At 38.4% G+C, this 25,949-nt stretch overlaps 1 protein-coding gene across 3 annotated transcripts in view; it reads right to left on the bottom strand.

Annotated features, from left to right (window-relative positions):
* RPS6KA5 (ribosomal protein S6 kinase A5) overlaps positions 1 to 25,949 on the bottom strand; it is a 208,092-nt gene that overhangs the window by 110,110 nt on the left and 72,033 nt on the right. For all 3 annotated transcript variants that reach the window (XM_053603096.1, XM_053603097.1, XM_053603100.1), the window contains exon 2: positions 10,625 to 10,696. In XM_053603096.1, the coding sequence (XP_053459071.1) occupies positions 10,625 to 10,696 (72 nt within the window). The remainder of the gene's footprint in view (positions 1 to 10,624; positions 10,697 to 25,949) is intronic.

The following is a 25,949-nucleotide window of genomic DNA, read 5'->3' as shown; positions in this document are numbered from 1 at the left end:
TTTTTTCAAGGTTCCTTTTTTGTTTATTTTTGTTATCTTTGAAAACATCTCTAAAAATAAGTCAATTTCAGAATACATTTAAAATAAAATTCACTTGATTTTACCTATTTATCAAAGAAAGGTGATCCTGAATTCCTTTGCACAATGGATATCTCAGTTGCACACTACATTTAAAATATTTTTAAAAAACTCTACAAAGTACAGTATTTCAGTATTATTACAAAGTAAAAATGGAGAATTTCACCAATTTAATATAGACTTTTACAGTTAGCTATTAATGCTAGATTTGTAAAATCATAAAAACAAAATTTCTAAGATTAAAATGATTAGACTGATTAAAAATAGATGACTCTTCTAATATTAAAGAAAAGCTATAAGCCCAAAATATGTTTGCTTAATTAAACTGACATAAGAACAGGCTGAGTACCTGTACATCAGTGGTTAGAGCGCTGGCTGCATGCACTGGGGCTGGTGGGTTTGAATCCAGCCCAGGCCTGGTAAACAAACAAACAAAGAAACAAAAAGAAAAAATAGCCAGGTATTGAGGCAGGCGCCTGTAGTCCCAGCTACTTGGGGTGTTGAGGCAAGAGAATCGTTTAAGCCCAAGAGTTGGAGGTTGCTATGAGCTGTGATGCCAGGGCATTTTACGGAGGGCAACAGAAATGAAAATCTGTCTCAAAAACAAATAAAAATAAATAAACTGATATAAAAACATATGAAATCAGGCGGCGCCTGTGGCTCAAAGGAGTAGGGCACAGACCCCACATACCAGAGGTGGCCGGTTCAAACCCGGCCCAGGCCAAAACTGCAAAAAAAAGGGGGTGGTGCCTTGGCTCGAAGGAGTAGAGCGCTGGCCCCATATGCTGAAGGTGGCAGGTTCAGCCCAGCCCTGGCCAAAAACTGCAAAAAAAAAAAAAAAAAAAAAAAAGAAGTTGTTGTTCTTGGGCTTTTTTTTTTTGGTCTCTTTTGGTGGGGTGGGGGTGGACTAAAGCCATAGGAAGAAAAATGTGATGTATATGTCCAGTATGTACTATTTTGTTTTTGTTTTGCAAGAAGAGTTAAACTATTTTTTATAACAAGAGTAAATGGTGGAAAATGAAAAAAAAAAAAAAAAGAAAAGAAAGAAAAAGAAATCACAACAGTAATTTTTCTGAGTTAAGTCATTTGTTTTAGACATAAACACTTATATTCTCTTTAGGTAAGAAATATACAAGAAAAGTGCCACTATTCTAGATTTAATTTGGTTTTGGTGTTTAATTAACCAGAGCCATTTGACTCACTTGCTTAACCATTTTAGTATTCAACAACAGTTGTACATCAGAATCAGAGGCATACATCAGTACATTTTCTCATGGATGGTAACAACTTTTGAAAAAAGACTTAATAGGTAGCAACGGCAAAAATAAAAATAGTTTAGGGACTAATTACATATAGAATCCATTTATATGTACTGCATTAGCTTGACTAACTATAAAATAGAGCTTTCTTCTAGAGCAGTGGTTCTCAACCTGTGGGTCGCAACCCCCTTTTAACAATGAAAATACGTTGTGGCATTAGGAAGGTTGAGAACCACTGTTCTAGAGCTTTTCGAATTTCAGAGAAAGCTCAGTGAGACTCGTCCATTAAACCAGATTGCAACTGCATGTACGGATGTGGTTGTGGCTAACTCCTGACTTTTTCCATAGAGATGATACATGTGATTCATAGACCATTTTTTAACCTTGGTCCCAAATGACTTGAAAAACAAAGAGTTCTGGTCCAGCTGGAAAGACGAAAAAGCTACATAAGAAACTATGTCCTACTTCAAAGTCTAAACTTGGAGATAACTATCCATGGACCTAGTTAGTAGAGAATCTTACTAAGAAAGTAAAAGAGCAAAACAAGAATCAAGGAAAACTACTAAGAAGCATATACATAAATAATTCTCTATTTATACCTCTACAAACAAGCGGTCTAAGTTCGTTCTTAACTGCTGGAGTTAATGACAATCTGTAGTGGATGTTGATGGTGCCCCTGCCACCCCTTTGCAGGCTGCTCTGAGTGTTGGCTGCTAATGGCCCACAGCCTCCCCCTTCTCTGGAGAAAGGCCTGAGACGGGCAGGAGTCACCTCAACTGGGAAGTTACATGCCACCATTCCCTACTCCACCTACACACAAGCAGCCTGCAGCCAACAACTAACATGGACATAAAAAACCTACCTCTTCACTCTTGCTTCAAAACTCCATTAGTTCAGGCTGAATCTAGACCCAGCTTAGACCACATGCTTGGTTAGACTCTTCCCCTGACCACTCTGCTTCCCTCACCCTCCTTCTCCTAAGAGCACTCTTGCAATAAATCACATGTGTCCAAATCCCTGTCCTGGGCTCTGCTTCCAGCTAACATGGCCTCATACAGCATCAAAATTTATTTAGGATACAAATCAACTTTTATTTGTAATAGAAAGACAAGGTCAATCAATCCCTTCACATGGAATCATCTTTTTATTGTGGCATAAAACATCACAAACATTTAACTCTAAGATCTACGTAAACAATGTAGGCTTACACTGAAGCATAAAGTATAGTGGGTATACCCAGATGCAAGAGTATACATTTTTTAAATGACAATTTTGACAATTTAATGGATAAATGCTTTTAATGGTACTATTTTAATAGGGATACTTTCCAAACACTTAAAAGAATAAAGTGACAATGATGACTAAGTCATCATACTTTTAAAATCAACCTTTACATGACTCAAGCAAAGTTTCTTTCCTTTCTCTTGTCACACAAAAAGTAGCAGTCTTTAAGTTGTCCAGTGAAACGTCCAGCACCCTCTAGTGGCAAATTACCCAGGAAAAATAGAAGTATATCTTACTTAATAAAAAAGACTTAAGAAAACAAGACTATTTTGTTAGGGAGATTTTCATACAGTCTGGGACCAATGGGTAAAGGAATATCACAAATTACCTTTCAACATGGCACTTACGGCTGGGGTACGCAGCCCAAAGATAGTCTCTACTAAATAAATCAGTATTTCTACAACACAACTTAAGAGATCTGCTACTGGTTAGATGACCAAAAAAGAAACAAGATAAGAAATCTACATGATAAGGAAAAAGTGAACTTCTTAAGAGGGTACTGAGGACCAAGGTAGGCACAAATGGTTATCGCTCACTAGACACAGGTGCACGAAAGGCACTCGGACTTCTATACATTGCCAGCACTCACTCTGAGGTTTCATGAACCCAGAAATATTCAATAGTATATCTGTATTATTCAATTTTTCAGGTTATATGTAATATATATTTTTAAATACATGCTACTCCACCCAAGCATCCAGAACAATGCCTGCCTCTCAATAAATACATGTGAATAAATGAATCCTAAGAGCAATGAAAATGAACCAAAAGGTTTTAAGTAGAAAAGTGACATGATCAAATTTGTATTTCAGAAAGATCATTCTGGCTGTGGTGTGGAAATGGATTAGCAAGGACCCGCCTGAAACTAGGAAGACGTTGGATGGTGGTTGATTCCCTGTTGTGGGACATATATTAGGCTTTACAACAAAATATTCATTAAGAAATAAGATTTGGGCGCGGTGCCTGTGGCTCAAGCGGCTAAGGCGTCAGCCACACACACTTGAGCTGGCGGGTTCGAATCCAGCCCAGCCCTACCAAACAACAATGATGGCTGCAACCAAAAAAAAAAAAAAAAAAAAAAATAGCCGGGCGTTGTGGCGGGTGCCTGTAGTCCCAGCTACCTGGGAGGCGGAGGCAGGAGAATCGCTTGAACCCAGGAGTTGGAGGTTGCTGTGAGCTGTGATGCCATGGCACTATACCCAGGGCAACAGCTTGAAGCTCTGTCTCAAAAAGAAATAAGATGCCTGTAATCCTAGCATTTGGGAGGCTGTGGCAGGTAGATTGCTTGAGCTCACAAATTAGAGACCAGTCTGAGTAAGAGCGAAACCTTGTCTCTACCAAAAGTAGAGAAACCAGCCAGATGTTAGGGAGGGCGCCTATAGTCCCAGCTACTTGGAAGGCTGAAGCAAGAGGATCACCTGAGCCCAAGAATTTGAGGTTTGCTGTGAGCTATGACACCAAGCACTCTACAAAGGGTGACAAAGGAAGACTCTGTCTCAAAAAAAAGAGAGAAAAAACAGGAATGACATTTACTTATGTTTCAAGCTAATCTGAGAGCATGATAATGCATAGTATTAGCTTTTTTAGAACCTGAGCTACTGTCCCTTTTTACCTTACAAAATAATAGCAAAAATTTATATAGCATTTACTATGTACGAGGCAATCTAAAAATTTTATTACTCTTATTATGTATATCTTAGTATAAGACTGCTGACCCACAATACATTAAGGTTGTTCAGAACCTAAGATGTTTGAACAGTTAAGAAAAATAAGAAGTATAATCTTTTCATTTGATATATTATTTTTGAGGTAATATACAAATAAGTGCCAACAAAATTCCAACTACCAACGTTTTACTTATGAGATATATTTTCATTTGTTAAACGTCTATTATTAGAAATACTATTCTAGTTGAAATTACTCCCAGAGATACTAACAAAGTGAGTGATTACGTAAGATAACTAATAATCTCTCCTTATGAGTTAAGTCCTAATTATGTTTTCTCCTATTTAGTTACAGCTTTACAATGGCACTCCCTATTCAATAAATAACCAACTAATAGTTATTTAGAAACTGGCAATTCATATCTATTACCTTATTAATTTTATAACAACATTGTGAGACAGGGATTATTAACTTATGCCAAAAGGGACCTGTACTCAAAGTTCTGAGTTGCTAAAGGATTTCAGGTAAAGCAATGATGGTGTCAAAATTCAAACCTGAGTCTTCTAAGTCATTCTTGACACCCAAGTACTCCATACGTGTGAAAGCACCAAAATCAGAAGAGTAAATCAACTTGGTTATGCCCTCTACAGTTACACGGAAAACACGGCAAAATTTTTCTTTTCTTTTCTGTCATGGTAAGACAAGACCACATCAGATTTCCAAAGTAATATGGCCATGTATGAGGAAAAAAGAAAATTCAAAGAATGATAAAGTACTTTGAGACTTCCAGGTTCTACTTCATTGTCAGAATTACTAATAATATACACAAATAGATACATTTAAAGACTTTCTTCTCTTATTTGGGCAGATACCTCAAAGAAAGCGAAATTGTCAAAAGGAGGGCAGCAGAAAAGAAATTTTTAAAAATAAAAATAGAATCATTATTCCCACAAATAATCTAAAATTTTGTCATGAAATAAAACAATGCTAAAAGAAGAACCCCAGATCTCTCCTGAACTTTGGAGTATCAACCTGCAGTATAATGCTAGAGACAAGAGCATAAATGATACACTTGTTAGATCGTTATTATACCTCGTCCTGGCACGGGAAGGGGCAGGCCAAAAGGGCTGGCGAAACAGAGACAGATGATCTTAAAAGCCTACAACTAAGAGAAAGACAGCAGATGTGAAGGAAAATCCCAAGAACAACTCAGTGCCACGTTCTCTAGGAAGGGCTCTCAGAGCAAACAGTCAACAGAATGAAGCAAAGTGGGCAGGACAGTTGGGAAAGAAGCCGAGCACTACAGGCGGGGGGACGAGACAGGGCAGGGCTTCAGAAGGTGGGAAAGCACACATAATTGTAGCGGAGCAAAAGAAAATATACCAGACTCGAAAGTAGGTAGAACATCACGGTCACTTGGGGGAAAAAAGACAGGAGACAGAAAGCAAAGCAAAAATTTGGACTTGAATAATTAACCAGGGAAAAGACACTATATGTTCTTAAACAGAACTGCACAATACTGTTGAATTTTAACAAGGCCACATATTATTTATAACAGAATATAATATTAAAATGCATAAAATGGAAGAGAGTGCCTACAGAAAGGCAGACTATAGTGAAGACATCCCTTGTAAAAATCTATATGTAAGATAAAATAAGTCATGGCCCCTAGAACAAAAAAGGTAAATTCATGGATTATTTTGAAGAAAAAAATTATAGAATTTTCTAAGAAACTAGAAATGAAGAGGCCAAAATAGAGAGGAATCAAAAATTATTTTGAAGTTTCTACCTTAGGAAGCCGATGAATAAATTAGCAATAGACCAAAGTAAACAAGATTGTTCAAAAGAGAAATCAATATTCTAAGAAAAGAGAATTTTTATGGATATGTATTTAATAAATAAATAAGAATAAGTCTCCCATATTTAAATATTCCACAAAGTCTTTAAGATATTTGAATAGCATTTTTTCTAGTTTAAATATATAAAAATTAATTCATCAAAAGAGTTTTCAGTTTCATTTTCAAAGAAAACCTTACATGACACAGAAAGACATATGATGAGGCTTTTCTATTATTCTAAGTAGTGATGGAAAAATTATCTTAAAAAGGTAATGAAACTGAAAGATTAGTGGTGAAATTTTTGAATAAAAATTGAGATTTTATTATATTCATAATAAAAGTTTCCACCTACTCCATTTAGTCATCAAAACTGTGAAACTGTGATTTTTTTAAATGCAGAAATACCTACAATGACATTTTTTAGTTATTCCATCTTCTCATAAATGCACTATACTGATAGCTGACAAAAAGGGAAGGCAGCATCCATGGCTGAGGATAGACCCATAGGACAGTGAACAGCATGAAACGAAAACGTAAAACTGCAGAACTGTCTTACAGGCTCGTGATTAAACCACTCAAACTGGGGTAGATAACAGTCAAAGTATTAAGTATTAATCAAACAGTTACAAGGTTTGATTTTATCAAACTGATATTAAAAATTTCACACACACGAAACAAGCTAATAATTTTCCTTCTTCATACTGTCCAAGTGGAATCAAAGCTATACTAGCCTTATACAATCACTTGGAGAAAATAATATTTTTTCTATTCTCTAAAAGAGTCTGTGGTAGATTAAAATTATCTATGCCTTGAATGTGTGGAAGAACTCATTCTTAAATCTGTACCAAGTATCTTCCTAGTGGGAAGATTTTTACTTACCAATTCCTTTATGATTCCTCTTTCAATCAATTTAAGAATGTACATATTTCAAGATTCCTACACTTGTTAAACTTTGAAGAACACTACTTCAGAATACTATAACTCCTATGACTTCCCAAATTACACGCTATTTTATCCAATTTTTCAGTTTTCTTTTCTTAACCACACACAAGATATCACGATTACAACTGTATACAGTACCATTTAGACTTCGTTTATTCACCAATTCTTTTTGTATCTCAAAAATTCTCCAAGGATCATTTTCCTTCCTAAAATTACAACCTTTAGAAAGTCTTTTATTAAGAACCTACTGGGAGAAAACACACTCAGCTTTTGCATTATCTCAATAATGTCTATCTTGGGCTGGGTGCCTGTAGCTCAATGGTTACAGCGCCGACCCCCTGCACCGGGGGTGGTGAGTTTGAACCTGGCCAGGGCCTGCTAAACAACAACAACCAAAAAAAATGTCTATTTTGCCTACACTTCTGGAAGCAGTTTTGCTGGGTATACAATTCCTGACTAACAGTTACTGTCTCTGGGCATTCTGAAGATAGTACCACACCACTACATTTCCATTGTTAACTACTGAAAAATTATATGTTTATCTAGTCATTGTTCCCTTATAAATAAGTCTTTTCTCTCTAGATACTTTCAGGTATCTATCCATCTCTTTTGTTTATTTATTTCTCTCTGATGAATCTACATAAAATTTCTTTTTACTTGTCTTCCTGGATTTGCTGTTTCCAGTATCTGCAAATTCATGTTTAATTAATTCTAGTAAATTCTCAACTATTATGCCGTTGAGTAGTGCCTCTGCCCATTCTATTAGCTTGTCTTCTGTATTTTCTATGTCTTAATCTCTCTTAAGTATACATCCCATTTCTTTTTTCTCTATTTCATACTCTGCATAATTTTCCTCAAATTGGGAAACAATAGCTAGAGGGTTCAGCATTCCTATTGGGGGTAAAGGAAATGTTAGAAAATTTACTGTGATTAGCAGCACAACTTGTGACTACACTAAAACCACTGAACTGTACACTTTATATGGGTGAACAATATGGTATATGATCTCAATAAAGCTATTACCAAAACAAAAAAAATGCAGATAAAACAGATAATATAAAAACAATTTATAATATAAACTGACCTTAAAAATCTTTTGAACAGATGTCACAAACACTATTTTCTTTTTTTCTTGAGGCAGAGTCTCACTATGTCACCTTGGGTAGAGTGCCATGGTGTCACAGCTCACAACAACCTCAAACTCTTGGGCTTAAGTGATTCTCTTGCCTCAGCCTCCCAAGTAGCTGGGACTACAAGCACCCGCCACAACGCCCGGCTATTTTTTGTTGCAGTTGTCATTGTTGTTTGGAAGGCCCGGGCTGGGTTCAAACCCACCACTCTCGGTTCATGTGGCTGGCGCTGTAACCACTGTGCACAGGCACCAAGCCACAAACACTATTTTCAAGGGAACTAAGTTACCACAAAACTGTGACCCTCTGTCCCCTTTGAGTAGATACTGTCTTGGAAATGGGAAACAAAGGTAGGATTAAAAGACATTATTTTGATATTTCAAAAGCATAACTTCTTAGGGATAGGATAGGCTGGAGCTAGTTTATTTTTTATTTTTTTATGATTTTTAAATTTTCTGGTTTAATGGGAAGGTATAAAAAACTAAGTTATAATGTTTGCATTTGTTAGGTAGAGTTTCTCTCATAGTTATGCCCCACACCCAAGAGGTGTGCCATATTCCCCTACATTGTGCCCATTAAGTGGGAGCACACCCATCCCCTCCCATCAGTTCTCCCCCCCATCCCCATCTCATGGCCCCTCCCCAAAACTTGAAATGGATCAAGTTTTTCTCTTATGTAGGCATGTATTAGATCATCTATTGGCTTCATATTAGTATTGAGTACATTGAATGCTTGCTTTTCCAGAGCTAATTTAAAAAAAAAAAAAAGACATCTTTACAAATGATCTGAAGGTTAAAATGCACAATAAAATCCCCTGACAATTACACCAAATTCTGACAATAAAATGCTTAGTTGATGGGAATAAATTATTCGTTGGTTAATGTCAAAGGCTGAGTCTACATGACATGCTACACTACTCATGGAGATTAGGAGATCTAGCATGGCCAGGCCCTAGGCATGAAAGCTCACTACTGAACGACCTAAAGCCAACTTACACATGTGAACGGACACACATGCCTGAGGCGAGGGCAGTGGCTGGGACTGATTAGGAAAGCTAGGAGAAAGGCTTTTTCTCTTGCTGAAAGGTTTGGCATTTTGGAAGGTATGGACAGATACCTCGACATGGACAGGTACAATCTATCTAGTCAGGGGCTGGGGCTCTAAGAAAGTACAGAAGCCCCTGAGAGCATGAAGCTAAACTGTAGTGGAGAAGAAAAATAGTCTGTCTTCTGAGGCTCTGCCTCCCCTTCCAAGAAAAGAGCCTTAGGGCTCCTGGTGGTGGAAAAAAATCAGTTAAAATCCCCCTTGATTTTAATGACTTTAATGGAAAACATGAGTAGCTAGTTCTTACAACAGTAGTTACTGCAGAGCAACACACTCTGGGGGGAGAGTTGAAGAAGAAAGGTACACACCTGGTAAGGGCCCAGTGCAAAATGAAAATATGGGGTGCCCTGTTCATGAATTATTAAGAATTTCAGAATAGTGACAGCAAAGCATTACACAAAACCTGGGGCTGTTCTAAGTGACGGGATGCCTACAACTCCATGGTCAAATGCCCTGAGGCCAGCGCTGACTCCTGAGCAGCCAGAGCAATGGTAGTAAAAGTTCAGAAGGCACAGGAAAGTAGAGCAGAAAGTCAAGATCATCTAAAATCCCAACCACCCCAGGGGTCACCACTGTTACTATTTTGGTGTAAATATCAGAAATTTTTTCAAACATGTATTTATGTATACATGTGGACATTTATTTATATTTACATGGAAATGGTATACTATACATTCTTTTCTGCAGAACAACACTATCTGGGTGATGTGCACACCTATAACCACAACTTGAGTATTACAAAAGCAATCCATGTAACCAAAAATATTTGTACCCCTTTAAAATATTGAAATAAAAAAATTTTTAAAAGATACTAGTAAATATAGATTATTTCCAAAATGCTAGTAAATATTGATAATTTCAATCCTATTATACAGATTACAGAACACACAGGTCCATATTCCATTTAACCCACACTCCTATTGCTGAGTTTCTAATGGTCTTAGGTTTTTCATTATTACAAATTGTATACATTGAGTATCAATAGCTTGAGTAAAGATTAAATAAGTCAATCAATACAAAGCACTTCACAGAGCACTTGGCACACACTCTATAAATATTAGTCATTTTTTGAATATTGTGTCCCATGTAAAGGTTGAATTAATTTACATTCCCAATAGCAAGGTAAAAAAGATTGATTTCCCTAAATACTTGCCAATTCTTTCAATTTTTACCTGCTATGAATGGTCTGTTCATCTCCTTTAAAAGTTCTCCAATTGGATTCCTTGTGCTTTTAAGAATTTTAATTAATTTCTGTATTAAGGCTATCAATCTTTGTCATAGGAATAACCAGTACCTTTCTATTCCCTTAAAAAAACTGACTTACCTCCAGTTCCTAGGACCTTCAAGAGCTCAAAATTCTCAATCCCCACCTTCTCTGCATGTCCTGTTAAATTAGCTGAAAAAGAAAGAGAAGGAAAGAAATAATGAAGGGGATCAGCAAGAGAAGGAGGCTCCTGGGGCTTCTGAGGCTCTAGCAACACTGTATTTCTGGACTTGGATAGTTAAATCAAGACCTACTTTACAATTATTTGCTGAATGGTACAGCTATGTTTTGTGCACTTTTATGTTATATAATACATAAAACTTTTTTTAGAATTTAAGAACTAGATATTGGCTGCCATGATGCCAAAATGAAAGAAGCAGAATCAGTACCAGCCACCACTGCCGCAGCAGCCCTCCTTGCCTGAGCCGGAAGAGACTGCAGATAAGGGTGAAGTCCTGTTGGAAACCATAGAAGATATTTAGGGTAAATATAACCAATAAAGAGCTCATATATAGAATGTATAAAGAACTTTTCCAGACAAGCCATTGGAAAAATTGACAAAAGACCAGAACAGACAGCTTATAATAATGAAGATCTAAATGAACAAGAAACATATAAACAAGTATTCAACATCAATTAGTTGTCAAATAAAAGCAAGATAAAATCACACCACTTTGAATCAGAACTCTTGTTCTTGATCCACACTGCTGGTAGGATTATAAAATGGTACAACCACTATGGAAAACAGTATGGTGGTTCCTTGAAAAATTAAAAATAGAACTATGGTAACTATGATATGAGAGTTCTGCTTCTGGGTATATATCCAAAAAATCGAAAGCAGGATCTTGAAGAGATATTTGCACACTCATGTTCATAGCAGCACTATTCACAATAGCCAAGAAATGGAAGCAACCAAAATGCCCACTGATAGAAGAATGGTTAAACAAAATGTAGTATATACATACAGTGGAATATTACTCAGCCTTATAAAAGAAGACAATGTCACATACTACTAAATGGATGAACCTTGAGGACACTATTGTAAGTGAAATAAAAGACAAGTGCAGCGGGCCAGGTGTAGTGGCACAAGCCTCTAACCCCAGAATTTTGGGAAGCTGAGAAAGGAAGATCGCCTGAGGCCAGGAATTCAAGAATAGCCTGGGCAGCATAGTGTGACCCCTCTAAAAAATTTAAAAATTAGCTAGGCATCGTGGTACACCAGTAGTTCCAGCTACTCAGGAGGCTGAGGCAAGAGGACCTGCTGAGCCCAGAAGTTTGAAGCCTTCACTGAGCTATGATCACATCATTGCACTATAGTCTGGGTGACTGAACAAGACCCTGTCTCTTAAAAAAAAAAAATAAATAGGAGGCGGAGCAAGATGGCAGCCAAGTAACAGCTTCCCTGCATCTGGGTACCGTGAGTCTGGGGATATAGGACTCCAGGCATCTCTGGATGGTGGGATCTGCCTATCATCACCCCTGAGAGGATACAAGGAGTCAGTGAGAGACTTCTGGACCCCAAGAGGAGGACTAAAACAGTGGAAAACCGGCAAGTGATCACGTGTGTTCAATCCGTCTAAACCCGCCTGCAACTGTAAGTTCAGTAGCAGCGAGACCGCAAACCAGAAAGGCCTTACCTGTGAACTGTTTTGGTGTCTTTGGACTTGGCACTCAGATGAACTGCTTTGGGGAGAGCCTGAGCGGGAGTGCGGAGAACTTTGGCCTTTGTCTAGGGCCGCAGTCTGAGCCGCTGAGCCAGACAGAGCTAATAGTGTTTGGCTCTGGGTCACAGGCAGACGCTGTGAGGGATCTGCCCCAGCAAGCTCCGCCCTCAGGGTCGCAGAGCTAGAATTGGGTGGGAACTGGTAACCCAGCAACCAAGTAGCCTAAGGGCGGGGTCTGAGCTGCTTTGCAGCCCTAACGCTAGGGGCAGAGGGAGACCAGCTTTGACACACAGGGTAAGTGGATAGCCACTTCAGCAGTGATTCCAGCGACAAGCACTTCCCTGAGAAAGCTTCTGCTCAGTAAGTGAACAAGTTCAAAGTGCCTTTTAAGTGGGCTGAAGAGAGATTTAGGGTGTCTACCTGCTGGGGTTTGAGAAACTAGCAGCCTCCAGTCGTATCAGAATTGTGATTAACATCTCATACCCCAGAAGACCACGTGTTGCCCAGACAATATTCAATAACATATACATACTGCTTTGGTTTTGGTTGTGTTCTTTTTCTTTTTTTTTGGTTTGGTTGTTTTTTTTTTTTTGTTTATTTTGACGTTGTTGATTGTTGTTTTGTTTTTTAAGTTCAACCTTTTCCATACAGATCTTTTACTTTCTCAATTTTTCTAGTTTAATTATAATTTCCCATTGCTGCCTATTTCAATAATTAGAACTTCATTTTTGTTAGTGTTTCTACCGCTATTATTTGGTTTTTCCAGCCAATTTTATCCCGTAAAGTTTTCTGTTTGTTTGTTTTGGTTTGATTTATAGCATTTTTGTCTTTCCTCTCTACTTGGTGGAGGTGGGGTACTGTGTCTGATCAGGTTAGCAAAGAGCTGCTGACCTAAAGGGAACCACCCAACTGGGCACCCCCAGAAGGTGTTTTTTTTTTTTTAAGGTTGTATCAAAGTACCCTACTGTACACCTATATTGCTCTCTCTCCCTCTTTCTGTGCCTCTCTTCTTTTTGTCAATATTCCTTTTACCCACCCCCTCTCCTTTCTCTATTTTTCTTTTCTTTTTTTTTTCTTATCACTCGGTCCTCCTTTCTTTCATCCCTTTTTTGCTCTTATACCTTCTCACCCTTCTGGTCCTGTAACCCTTAGTCCACAGGCACGAGAACTTAAAGAGCAAGAGGAAGTGAAAGGAAAGTTAGGGCAAGGACACAGATAAAAGAAATCACCCATGAGGAAGAATCAGCAGAAAACTCCAGGCAACATGAAGAACCAGTCCAGAACAACCCCGCCAAGGGACCATGAGGTAGCTACTGCAGAGGATTCCACCTATACAGAAATGTTAGGAATGACAGAAAGGGAATTTAGAATACACATGTTGAAAACAATGAAAGAAATGATGGAAACAATGAAGGAAACTGCTAATAAAGTGGAAAATAACCAAAAGGAAATCCAAAAACAGAATCAAATCAGAGATGAACGATATGAAGAATATAAAAAGGATATAGCAGAGCTGAAGGAACTGAAACAGTCAATCAGGGAACTTAAAGATGCAATGGAAAGTATCAGCAACAGGTTAGACCATGCAGAAGAAAGAATTTCAGAGGTAGAAGACAAAGTTCTTGAGATAACTCAGATAGTAAAAGAGGCAGAAGAGAGAGAAAGCAGAACGTTCACTGTCAGAATTATGGGACTTTATGAAGCGTTCCAACATACGAGTTATACGAATTCCAGAACGGGAAGAAGAATGCCCCAGAGGAATGGAAGCCATACTAGAGAATATTATAAAAGAAAATTTCCCAAATATCACCAAAGATTCTGACACACTGCTTTCAGAGGGATGTCGGACCCCAGGTCGCCTCAACTCTAACCGAGCTTCTCCAAGACAGATTGTGATGAACCTGTCCAAAGTCAAGACAAAAGAAAAGATTCTGCAAGCTGCCAGGAGTAAGCGCCAGTTGACCTACAGGGGCAAATCCATCAGAGTGACCGCAGACTTCTCTAATGAAACTTTCCAAGCAAGAAGACAACGGTCATCTACCTTTAATCTACTTAAACAGAACAATTTCCAGCCCAGAATTCTGTACCCTGCTAAGCTAAGCTTCAAAATTGATGGAGAAATCAAATCATTTACGGATATACAAACATTGAGGAAATTCGCCACAACAAGACCAGCTCTACAGGAAATACTTCAACCTGTTCTGCACACTGACCACCAAAATGGATCAGCAGCAAAGTTAGAACTCAGAAATTAAAGGACAGAACCTAACCTCCACACTGATGCAAAAGATAAAACTAAGCAATGGACTCTCACAAAATAAGATAAATAGAATACTACCACACTTATCAATTATCTCAATAAATGTTAATGGCTTGAATTCCCCACTGAAGAGACATAGATTGGTTGACTGGATTAAAAAACACAAGCCATCCATTTGCTGTCTGCAAGAAACACACCTGGCTTCAAAAGACAAATTAAAGCTCCGAGTCAAGGGTTGGAAGACAATTTTTCAGGCAAATGGAATTCAGAAGAAAAGAGGACTTGCAATCTTCTTTTCAGATACATGTGGATTTAAAGCAACTAAAGTCAAAAAAGACAAACATGGTCACTTTATATTGGTCAAGGGAAAAATACAACAAGAAGACATTTCAATTCTAAATATCTATGCACCCAATTTAAATGCTCCCAGATTCTTGAAACAGACCTTACTCAGTCTGAGCAATATGATATCTGATAATACCATAATAACAGGGGACCTTAACACTCCTCTTACAGAGCTGGACAGATCCTGTAAACAGAAATTAAACAAGGATATAAGAGACTTAAATGAGACCCTAGAACAACTGTGCTTGATAGACGCATATAGAACACTCCACCCCAAAGATAAAGAATATACATTCTTCTCATCACCCCATGGAACATTCTCCAAAATTGAGCATATCCTGGGACACAAAACAAATATCAACAGAATCAAAAGAATTGAAATTTTACCTTGTATCTTCTCAGACCATAAGGCACTAAAGGTGGAACTCAACTCTAACAAAAATGCTCGACCCCACCCAAAGGCATGGAAATTAAACAATCTTCTGTTGAATAACAGATGGGTGCAGGAGGAAATAAAACAGGAGATCATTAACTTCCTTGAGCATAACAACAATGAAGACACAAGCTACCAAAACCTGTGGGATACTGCAAAAGCAGTTTTGAGAGGAAAATTCATCGCTTTAGATGCCTACATTCGAAAAACAGAAAGAGAACACATCAACAATCTCACAAGAGATCTTATGGAATTGGAAAAAGAAGAACAATCTAAGCCTAAACTCAGTAGAAGGAAAGAAATATCCAAAATCAAATCAGAGATCAATGAAATTGAAAACAAAAGAATCATTCAGAAAATTAATGAAACAAAGAGTTGGTTTTTTGAAAAAATCAATAAAATAGATAAACCATTGGCCAGACTAATGAGGAATAGAAAAGTAAAATCTCTAGTAACCTCAATCAGAAATGATAAAGGTGAAATAACAACTGATCCCACAGAGATACAAGAGATCATCTCTGAATACTACCACAAACTCTATGCCCAGAAATTTGACAATGTGAAGGAAATGGATCAATATTTGGAAACACACCCTCTCCCTAGACTCAGCCAGGAAGAAATAGAGCTCCTGAACAGATCAATTTCAAGCACTGAGATCAAAGAAACAATAAAAAAGCTTCCAACCGAAAAATGCCCTGGTCCAGATGGCTTCACTCCAGAATTCTATCAAACCTTCAAGGAAGAGCTTATTCCTGTACTGCAGAAATTATTCCAAAAAATTGAGGAAGAAGGAATCTTCCCCAACACATTCTATGAAGCAAACATCAACCCGATACCAAAACCAGGAAAAGACCCAAACAAAAAGGAGAATTTCAGACCAATCTCACTCATGAATATAGATGCAAAAATTCTCAACAAAATCCTAGCCAATAGATTACAGCTTATCATCAAAAAAGTCATTCATCATGATCAAGTAGGCTTCATCCCAGGGATGCAAGGCCGGTTTAACATACACAAGTCCATAAACGTTATCCACCATATTAACAGAGGCAAAAATAAAGATCACATGATCCTCTCAATAGATGCAGAAAAAGCATTTGATAAAATCCAGCATCCTTTTCTAATTAGAACACTGAAGAGTATTGGCATAGGTGGCACATTTCTAAAACTGATTGAAGCTATCTATGACAAACCCACAGCCAATATTTTACTGAATGGAGTAAAACTGAAAGCTTTTCCTCTTAGAACTCGAACCAGACAAGGTTGTCCTCTGTCACCTTTACTATTCAACATAGTGCTGGAAGTTCTAGCCAATACAATTAGGCAAGACGAGGAAATAAAGGGAATCCAAATGGGAGCAGAGGAGGTCAAACTCTCCCTCTTTGCTGACGACATGATCTTATACTTGGAGAACCCCAAAGACTCAACCACAAGACTCCTAGAAGTCATCAAAAAATACAGTAATGTTTCAGGATATAAAATCAATGTCCACAAGTCAGTAGCCTTTGTATACACCAGTAACAGTCAAGATGAGAAGCTAATTAAGGACACAACTCCCTTCACCATAGTTTCAAAGAAAATGAAATACCTAGGAGTATACCTAACGAAGGAGGTGAAGGACCTCTATAAAGAAAACTAGGAAATCCTCAGAAAGGAAATAGCAGAGGATATTAACAAATGGAAGAACATACCATGCTCATGGATGGGAAGAATCAACATTGTTAAAATGTCTATACTTCCCAAAGCAATCTACCTATTCAATGCCATTCCTATCAAAATACCAACATCGTACTTTCAAGATTTGGAAAAAATGATTCTGCCTTTTGTATGGAACCGGAAAAAACCCTGTATAGCTAAGGCAGTTCTCTGTAACAAAAATAAAGCTGGGGGCATCAGCATACCAGATTTTAGTCTGTACTACAAAGCCATAGTGCTTAAGACAGCATGGTACTGGCACAAAAACAGAGACATAGACACTTGGAATCAAATTGAAAACCAAGAAATGAAACTAACATTTTACAACCACCTAATCTTTGATAAACCAAACAAGCACATACCTTGGGGGAAAGACTCCCTATTCAATAAATGGTGTTGGGAGAACTGGATGTCTACATGTGAAAGACTGAAACTGGACCCACACCTTTCCCCCCTCACAAAAATTGATTCAAGATGGATAAAGGACTTAAATTTAAGGCATGAAACAATAAAAATCCTTCAAGAAAGCATAGGAAAAACACTGGAAGATACCGGCCTGGGGAAAGACTTCATGAAGAAGACTGCCATGGCAATTGCAACAACAACAAAAAGAAACAAATGGGAGGGCGGCGCCTGTGGCTCAGTGAGTGGGGCGCTGGCCCCATGTGTGGAGGGTGGCGGGTTCAGGCCCAGCCCCGGCCAAGTTTGCAACAACAAAAAAATAGCCGGGCATTGTGGCGGGCGCCTGTAGTCCCAGCTACTCGGGAGGCTGAGGCAAGAGAATCGCTTAAGCCCAGAAGTTGGAGGTTGCTGTGAGCTGTGTGAGGCCATGGCACTCTACCGAGGGCCATAAAGTGAGACTCTGTCTCTACAAAAAAATAAAAAAATAAATAAAATAATAAAATAAAAAAATAAAATAAAAAAGAAACAAATGGGACTTCATTAAACTGAAAAGCTTCTGTACAGCTAAGGAGACAATAACCAAAGCAAAGAGACAACCTACACAATGGGAAAGGATATTTGCATATTTTCAATCAGACAAAAGCTTGATAACTAGGATCTATAGAGAACTCAAATTAATCCACATGAAAAAAGCCAACAATCCCATATATCAATGGGCAAGAGACATGAATAGAACTTTCGCTAAAGACGACAGACGAATGGCTAACAAACACGTGAAAAAATGTTCATCATCTCTATATATTAGAGAAATGCAAATCAAAACAACCCTGAGATATCATCTAACCCCAGTGAGAATGGCCCACATCACAAAATCTCAAAACTGCAGATGCTGGCGTGGATGTGGAGAGAAGGGAACACTTTTACACTGCTGGTGGGACTGCCAACTAGTACAACCTTTCTGGAAGGAAGTATGGAGAAACCTCAAAGCACTCAAGCTAGACCTCCCATTTGATCCTGCAATCCCATTACTGGGCATCTACCCAGAAGGAAAAAAATCCTTTTATCATAAGGACACTTGTACTAGACTGTTTAGTGCAGGTCAATTTACAATCGCCAAAATGTGGAAACAGCCTAAATGCCCACCAACCCAGGAATGGATTAACAAGCTGTGGTATATGTATACCATGGAATACTATTCAGCCATTAAAAAAAATGGAGACTTTACATCCTTCATATTAACCTGGATGGACGTGGAAGACATTATTCTTAGTAAAGCATCACAAGAATGGAGAAGCATGAATCCTATGTACTCAATTTTGATATGAGGACAATTAATGACAATTATGGTTATGGGGGGGGAACAGAAAGAGGGAATGAGGGAGGTGGGTGGGGCCTTGGTGTGTGTCACACTTTATGGGGGCAAGACATGATTGCAAGAGGGACTTTACCTAACAATTGCAATCAGTGTAACCTGGCTTATTGTACCCTCAATGAATCTCCAACAATAATAAAAAAAAAAAATGTTAAATGCACTAGAAAGTGAGTATGAGAGTATTCTACATACAATTCTTTCAAATTTTTTGTATATTTGTGTGCTTGAGCTCACAAATTAAAGACCAGCCTGAGCAAGACCAACCCCATCTCTAAAAAAAATAGCCAGGCATTGGTGCAGGTGCCTGTAGTTCCATCAAGAGAATCACTCAAGACCAGTAGTTTGAGGTTGCTGTGAGCTGACATCAAGACATTCTACCCAGAGTAAGGCTCTGTCACAAAAAACAAAAAAAGAGAGAGAGAGAGAAAGATTTAAGGAATAAATTATTCAGTGTCTTACCAAAGTTTAACTTTATTTATTTATTTTTTTTTTTGAGACAGACTCTCACTTTTTCACTCCAGATAGAGTGCAGTGCCATCATCATACCTCACTGCAACCTCAAACTGGTGGCTCAAGCAATCCTCCTGCCTCAGTCTCTCGGGTAGCTGGGACTATAAGCATGTGCCACCATATCCAGCTAATTTTTGTATTGTTTTTAGAGACCCATTTCACTCTTGCTCAGGCTGGTCTCAAACTCCTGAGCTCAATTGATCCCCCCATCTCAGCCTCCCAGCATGCCAGGATTATAGATGTGAGCTGCCATTTGGGCCAGAGCTAACTTTTTATCACTTAGAAAATTTTTTAAATCGTAGCCAAAAATACATAAAATTTACCACCTTAACCATTTTCAAGTGTACAGTTCAGTATTACTAACTATATGCACATTGTTATGCAACATATACCTAGAACTTTTTTTCATCTTGCAAAACAAACCGTACATCCATTGAAAAACAACTTTTCTTTTCCCCTTTCCTCCAGCCCTAGGAACCACCATTTTACTTTCGGTCCTTAACAGCTTGACTATTAATGCATCATTTTATAGTGGGAACAAATCAATGCACATGGCCCAGTCTAGACTTTACACTGACATCAAGATAGATTTATAGGCTTGGCACACACAGCTCAAGCGGGTAAGGTGTCAGCCACATACACCTGAGCTGGCGGGTTCAGATCCGGCCTGGGACTGCCAAACAACAATGACAACTACAACCAAAAAATAGCTGGGTGTTGTGGTGGGCGCCTGTAGTCCCAGCAACTTGGGAGATTGAGGCAAGAGAGTCGCTTAAACCCAGGAGTTGGAGGTTGCTGTGAACTGTGATGCCACAGCACTCTACCGAGGTCAACAACTTGAGGCTCTGTCTCACAAAAAAGTAAAAGATAGATTTAAAACAAATATCAAGAACACAGGCAATATATAAGCACACAATAGTATATTGTCCCTTAGTATAGCAAGCAGATTATACTAAAAGCCAAGCTCTTAAGAGATAATCACTTTTGAAATAATGATTTGGCTTTCTTCTACTTGAATGTTAAAGTCCATCATTATATTTAAAAAGCTCAAGACATTATTAAAAACTCATGTATTAAAAATAATTATTCCTAGTTCTTGCTATTAGGAGTCATTTATTTACTGAAACATGTAAAGGCACAGCTTCCCAAAAGCATTGTCTATATACTATATTGTACCCATATTTTTATTAGCTGCTATAGTAAGAAGGTAAGAGACTATCTTTTGATACACATAATTACTCTCACAGAAAATTAAAAGAGGTACAAATTAACTATACTCTGTTCTATGAAATATGCCATCTAGGAAACACTGGTCATTCACAAAGATCTTTCAGATGATTTGTGAAGGGCTGTTTTTGTTCATAATCTGTTGTCTCTTTTGTTTATGACATAAACTAATACTTTGCCTGCTAGAGGAGCTGAAGGTTTCTCCAATTTCCTATCACTGGGGGACAAAGAAAGGACAGGGCTCAAGAGGAGGACACAGGTGTACTCAGGGATGAAGCACCTGGGCGATGGGAAGTTAACTCTGGTGTCTCCAGGTTATGTCCTCTGTAGTTTCTCCTCTTACTCGCTTAGTAGCTCTTTGTATTGCTTTTCCATCAAGATTGTTCCCAGGGAAGGCAGCCTTTGGAAAAGGTTCTTCTTTCTCCTATACTTCAAGTATCAGTCCCAGGAAAATTCAACAATGCGGGGCTTGAGAAAAGCTTAGCCCTGGGCTTATGATAAAAACATATTTTGTCCCACTACAAGTTTCCTCCTAGAACTTATCTTAGCCTCCTCTTGTTTAAGAATGGTGAGGCTCCAGTAAACAAGCCGAAGGGGTATCTGCTTATGGCCAAGGAACAACTAAGTCTGAAGCAGGTCCGGGCAGTGCGGCCCAGCTCACTGCGGTCAAGGCTTCAGTTTTCAGTACAGGACCAAAGATCAAGCTTGTCATACTACACCCCTTTATTTATTTTGTCTTCACTGTCTTAATCTCACTTGGGGATCAAGCAGCTATAACTACAATAGGGAAGGACACAGAGATCTTAGCCCTGGCCACCGTCTTCAAAGCTATTATCTGGGATTGGTGATAATATTTCTTTGGTTCATGAATTTCTCTCCTGAAAATATGAAAAACATCAATTTTGTTTAATAAAATTAATCACATGGGAAAACTGGATAACCACATGTAAAAGACTGAAACTGGACCTGCACCTTCCTCTACTCACTAAAATTGATTCAAGATGGATAAAAGATCTAAATCTAAGGCACAAAACAATAAAAATTCCGAAAGAAAGTGTGGTTAAAACACTTGAAGGTATTGGACTGGAGAAAGATTTTATGAAGAAGACTCCAGTGGCAATTGCTACAACAAAATTAAATAAATGGGACTTAGTTGAACCTAATAGCTTCTGTATAGCTAAGGAGACAACAAGCAAAGCAAAGAGACAACCATCAGAATGGGAAAAGATGTTTGTAGATTAACAATTAGACAGAAGTTTGATAACTAGAATCCACAGAGAACTTAAATTAAGCAACAAAAAGAAAGACCCACAACTCCATATATCACTGGGCAAGAGACACAAATAGAACCTTCTCTAAAGAAGACAGACAAATGGCTAACAAACTTATGAAAAAAATGCTCATTGTTTTTAATCATCAGAGAAATGCAAATCAAAACCATCCTGAGATATCACCTAACCCCAGTAAGAATGGCCCACATCACAAAGTCTCAAAGCTGCAGATGCTGGGGTGGATGCGGAAAGAAGTGAACACTTTTACACCGCTGATAGGACTGCAAAACTAATACAACCTTTTTGGAAGGAAGTATGGAGAATCCTCAAAGAACTCAAATTAGACCTCCCATTTGATCCTGCAAGCCCATTACTGGGGGCATCTACCCAGAAGAAAATATCATTTTATCATAAGGACATTTGCAATGGACTATTTACTGCAGCTCAATTTACAATTACCAAGACATGGAAACAACCTAAACGCCCACAGTCCAGGAATAAATTAACAAACTGTGGTACATGTATACCATGGAATACTATTGAGCCACTAAAAAGGATGGTGACTTTAGATCTTTTGTATTAACCTGGATGTAGGTGGAACACATTATTCTTAGTAAAGCATCACAAGAATGTAGAAGCAAGAATCCAATGTACTCAATTCTGATGAGGACAAATGATACTAGTACATGGTAGAGGGTGGAATGGAGGAGCACAGAGAGGGAAGGAGGATAGGGAGTGGGAGATCATGGTGTGTGACATACTTTTTTGGGGGGGCGGGACACAATTATAAGAGGGACTTTATCTAACAAATGCAAACAGTGTAACCTGGTTCTTTGTATCCTCAATGATTCCCCAACAATAAAAATAAATAAAATAAAAATAAAATTAATTACAATTTCACTACTATAACAAAAATAAATGGGTTCCCCATTTAACCCTGATTTTATTTTTATTTATTACTTTTGCTTTTAAAGTGATGAAGAAGCAAAAAGTTCACAGGTCAATTTTTCTGCTGAAAGGAGAATTAACTGAAGACATTTCAGCACCAAACATCTACAATGAGAATATTCTTTTTTTTTATTAATATTAAATCATAGCTGTGTACATTAATGCGATCATGGGGCACCAAACACTGGTTTTATAAACAGTTTGAAACATTTTCATCACACTGGTTAACATAGCCTTCCTGGCATTTTCTTAGTTAGTGTGTTAAGACAATTATATTCTACGTTTACTAAGTTTCACATGTACCCTTGTAAGATGCACCACAGGTGTAATCCCACCAATCACCCTCCCTCTGCCCATCCTCCCCCCTCTCTCCCCTCCTTTTCCCCCTTCCCCCTATTCTTAGATTGTAACTGGGTTATAGCTTTCATGTGAAAGCCATAAATTAGTTTCATAGTAGGGCTGAGCACATTGGATACTTTTTCTTCCATTCTTGAGATACTTTACTAAGAAGAATATGTTCCAGCTCCATCCATGTAAACATGAAAGAGGTAAAGTCTCCATCTTTCTTTAAGGCTGCATAAGAGAATATTCTTATGATTTACTGAGGATATCATAACAGTAGTTTTAAAATTCTTGCCTTCTGTTTCCAACATATCATTCACCTCAAAGGACGACTCATTGATTTTCTTTCCTCCAAGATATGTGTCATTTTCTTGATTCCTCACATGTAGGATCATTTTGGATTGTACCTTGAAATCATAAATTTTAATTTTTGAAGAGTCAAGATAATCTTTCTCCAATGAAAGTTTTGTTTTAGCAGGCATAGTATCTTAGCTTGGCTTGACTTTCACACTCTGTTCCTTGGGAGGCAACGCCAGTCCCAGTTCAGAGTTTTCATCGTTTGCTGAGCAAAACTGAGTCCACTCTACTCACACATAGTTCAGAGGTTAGTCAGAGACGTGGGTAAGCAAATCTGAGGACCACCCCCTACCAGCACCATCCAGGTCTTCTTCAGGGATTCCTCCAACTATCTTTAGTGGTCAGGGTTTTCAGGTTTTAGTTTTCTAGTTTCCCTGGACAGAAAGTCTATTGTTTTTCCACTAGAATTCCCCTCGTGTGGACTGCACTTACCCTGAAGCTAGAATCAGTGAAAAGGCAAAGTTATTTCTTCCTTCCTTTCTCCCCTTCTCCAACTGTGTACTCTCCACCAGAGTCTGTTTGCTTCTGTTTATTCTCTAGTGCCTTCAGAAAGTTACTTTTTGTATGAAGTCCAGGTTTTATAGTTGTTTTCTGAGAAGGAATATCCAGTACTGGGTCTTTTCTCAGGTGTGGGAAGGACAAAGTCTCACTCTGTCACCCTGGGTAGAGTGCCACAGCTCACAGCAACCTCAAACTCTTGAGCTCAAGTGATCCTCTTGCCTCAGCCTCCTGAGTAGCTGGGACACCACAATGCCCAGCTATTTTTAGAGGCGGAGTCTTGCTCTAGCTCAGGCTAGTCTCAAACTCCTAAGCTCAGGCGATCCGCCCACCTCAGCCTCCCATAGTGCTAGGATTATAGGCATGAACCACTGCACCTAGCCCATGGGTCTTATTCTGACATTGTAAGAAGCAAAAGTCTTTCTACAGTCAACATTATACAGTAATAGTAGTTTGTACTTTAACTTCAACAATTGCCTTTATAAATGAATAAACTGGATGGTGGTAGTAGGAGGGTGGTCCTCAAATTTGCTTACCCACATCTCGGACTAACCTCTGAACTGTGTGAGTACACTGGACTCAGAATAGCTCAGCTAAAAGAGTAAAAATAAATTTTAAACGGATATGATATAGGCCCATCTAAAAGATCTTAAGCTTAATATCCATAATTCTTTCTTTTATATTACATCTTTTAGGCAAAGTTAAGTAATCATATATATGAAAGCAAATCAGTAGGAAGCTACCATATTTGGGCATGGGAAAATATTAATTATAAAGTTTTTTCAATGTATTAGTGACAAAACTCATAAAAGCAAATGGTAAATATCATACCAAATAGAAGCCTTAGCAATGAATCACACACATTCAAGGATGTGAGACTAGGTGTCTAAATAGTTCTCATTTCTATGCTAGTATTTTGTCATTATGATTAAAGCCTTTGAGCATGAAAGTCTAAAAATAAAGTACATTTCTCTTAATTAAGCTGTTAACCTAAGAACAAGAGCTTAAACTTCTCAGTAACAATACTAACATTTATTAGAACACTTAAAATATTTACACATTTTATTTCACTCTAGAGATGAAATAAACATCAGCCAATTGCAGAAATTTTCTGCATGTGTGAGTCATTCACACGCCTTAGTAAAGCCTCAATTATGTGTTTATCAGATGATGTGGAGCTACCTGTACGCCAGGGAGCAGATTACCAGAAACAGCCTGTACACTGTCTTTCTTCATGCCCAAAAGCACATGGGACTTTATCGCAGTTGTAGGAGAAAAAGAACTTTTGCTCCTTCTCCTACGCCAGGCACACATAGGAAAACCCCTTTCTAGTTCTCTCTGCAGGTAAGCAAGGGTACTAATCTAATTACTAAAGAGTCCAAAATTCTGAATAAGCACAGTAAGTAGGTAGTGTTGCTGTGTTAAAAGATCAGCCTCTACACAAGCCTCTGGGGTTTTTTGCCTCAAATTTCTGTGACAGCCTGTCTGCCTCCTTGGCCCTGAATGGCCATCCTCTTGCACTTCTTCCTTCAACGTCGTATATAGTAGTTAACGAAGCAGGTTCAGGAGTTTTCTTGGGACCTGGTACTATGGTCTGAATGTTGTGTCCCCCTGAAATTCACAGGTTGAAATCCCAATCTCCAATGCAATGGTCTTCAGAGATGGAGCCACTGGGAGGGGTCCTGAGAGTGGAGCCCTCATGATGGGATTAGTGCCCTTCTAAGAACAGACAGCAGAGAGCTTGCCTCTTCTCTCTCTCTCTCTGCTTTCTGGCATGTGGGGATACAAGAAGAAGACTGCCATCTAGAAACTAGTAAGCGGGTCCTCGCCAGACACTAGAGCTGCCAGCACCTTGATCTTAGACTTCCTAGCATCCAGAACTGTGAGAAATAAATTGTAGTTTAAGTCTCCCAGAATATACTATCTTTGTTATAGAAACCTGAAACTATGAAGACATTTGGGGTTCACTCACTAGTTTGTTCTTCCTTCTAACCTTCTAAGCCACATTTCTGAACGTTCTGGTTCCACCATGATGATTAGATGGGGCTAGGAGGGAAGTAA

This window comes from Nycticebus coucang, chromosome 9, assembly GCF_027406575.1.
Source record: "Nycticebus coucang isolate mNycCou1 chromosome 9, mNycCou1.pri, whole genome shotgun sequence".
Lineage (NCBI taxonomy): Eukaryota > Metazoa > Chordata > Mammalia > Primates > Lorisidae > Nycticebus > Nycticebus coucang.
The sequence above is the reverse complement of the archived record's forward strand: the minus strand, read 5'-3'. Positions and strand labels throughout refer to the sequence as shown.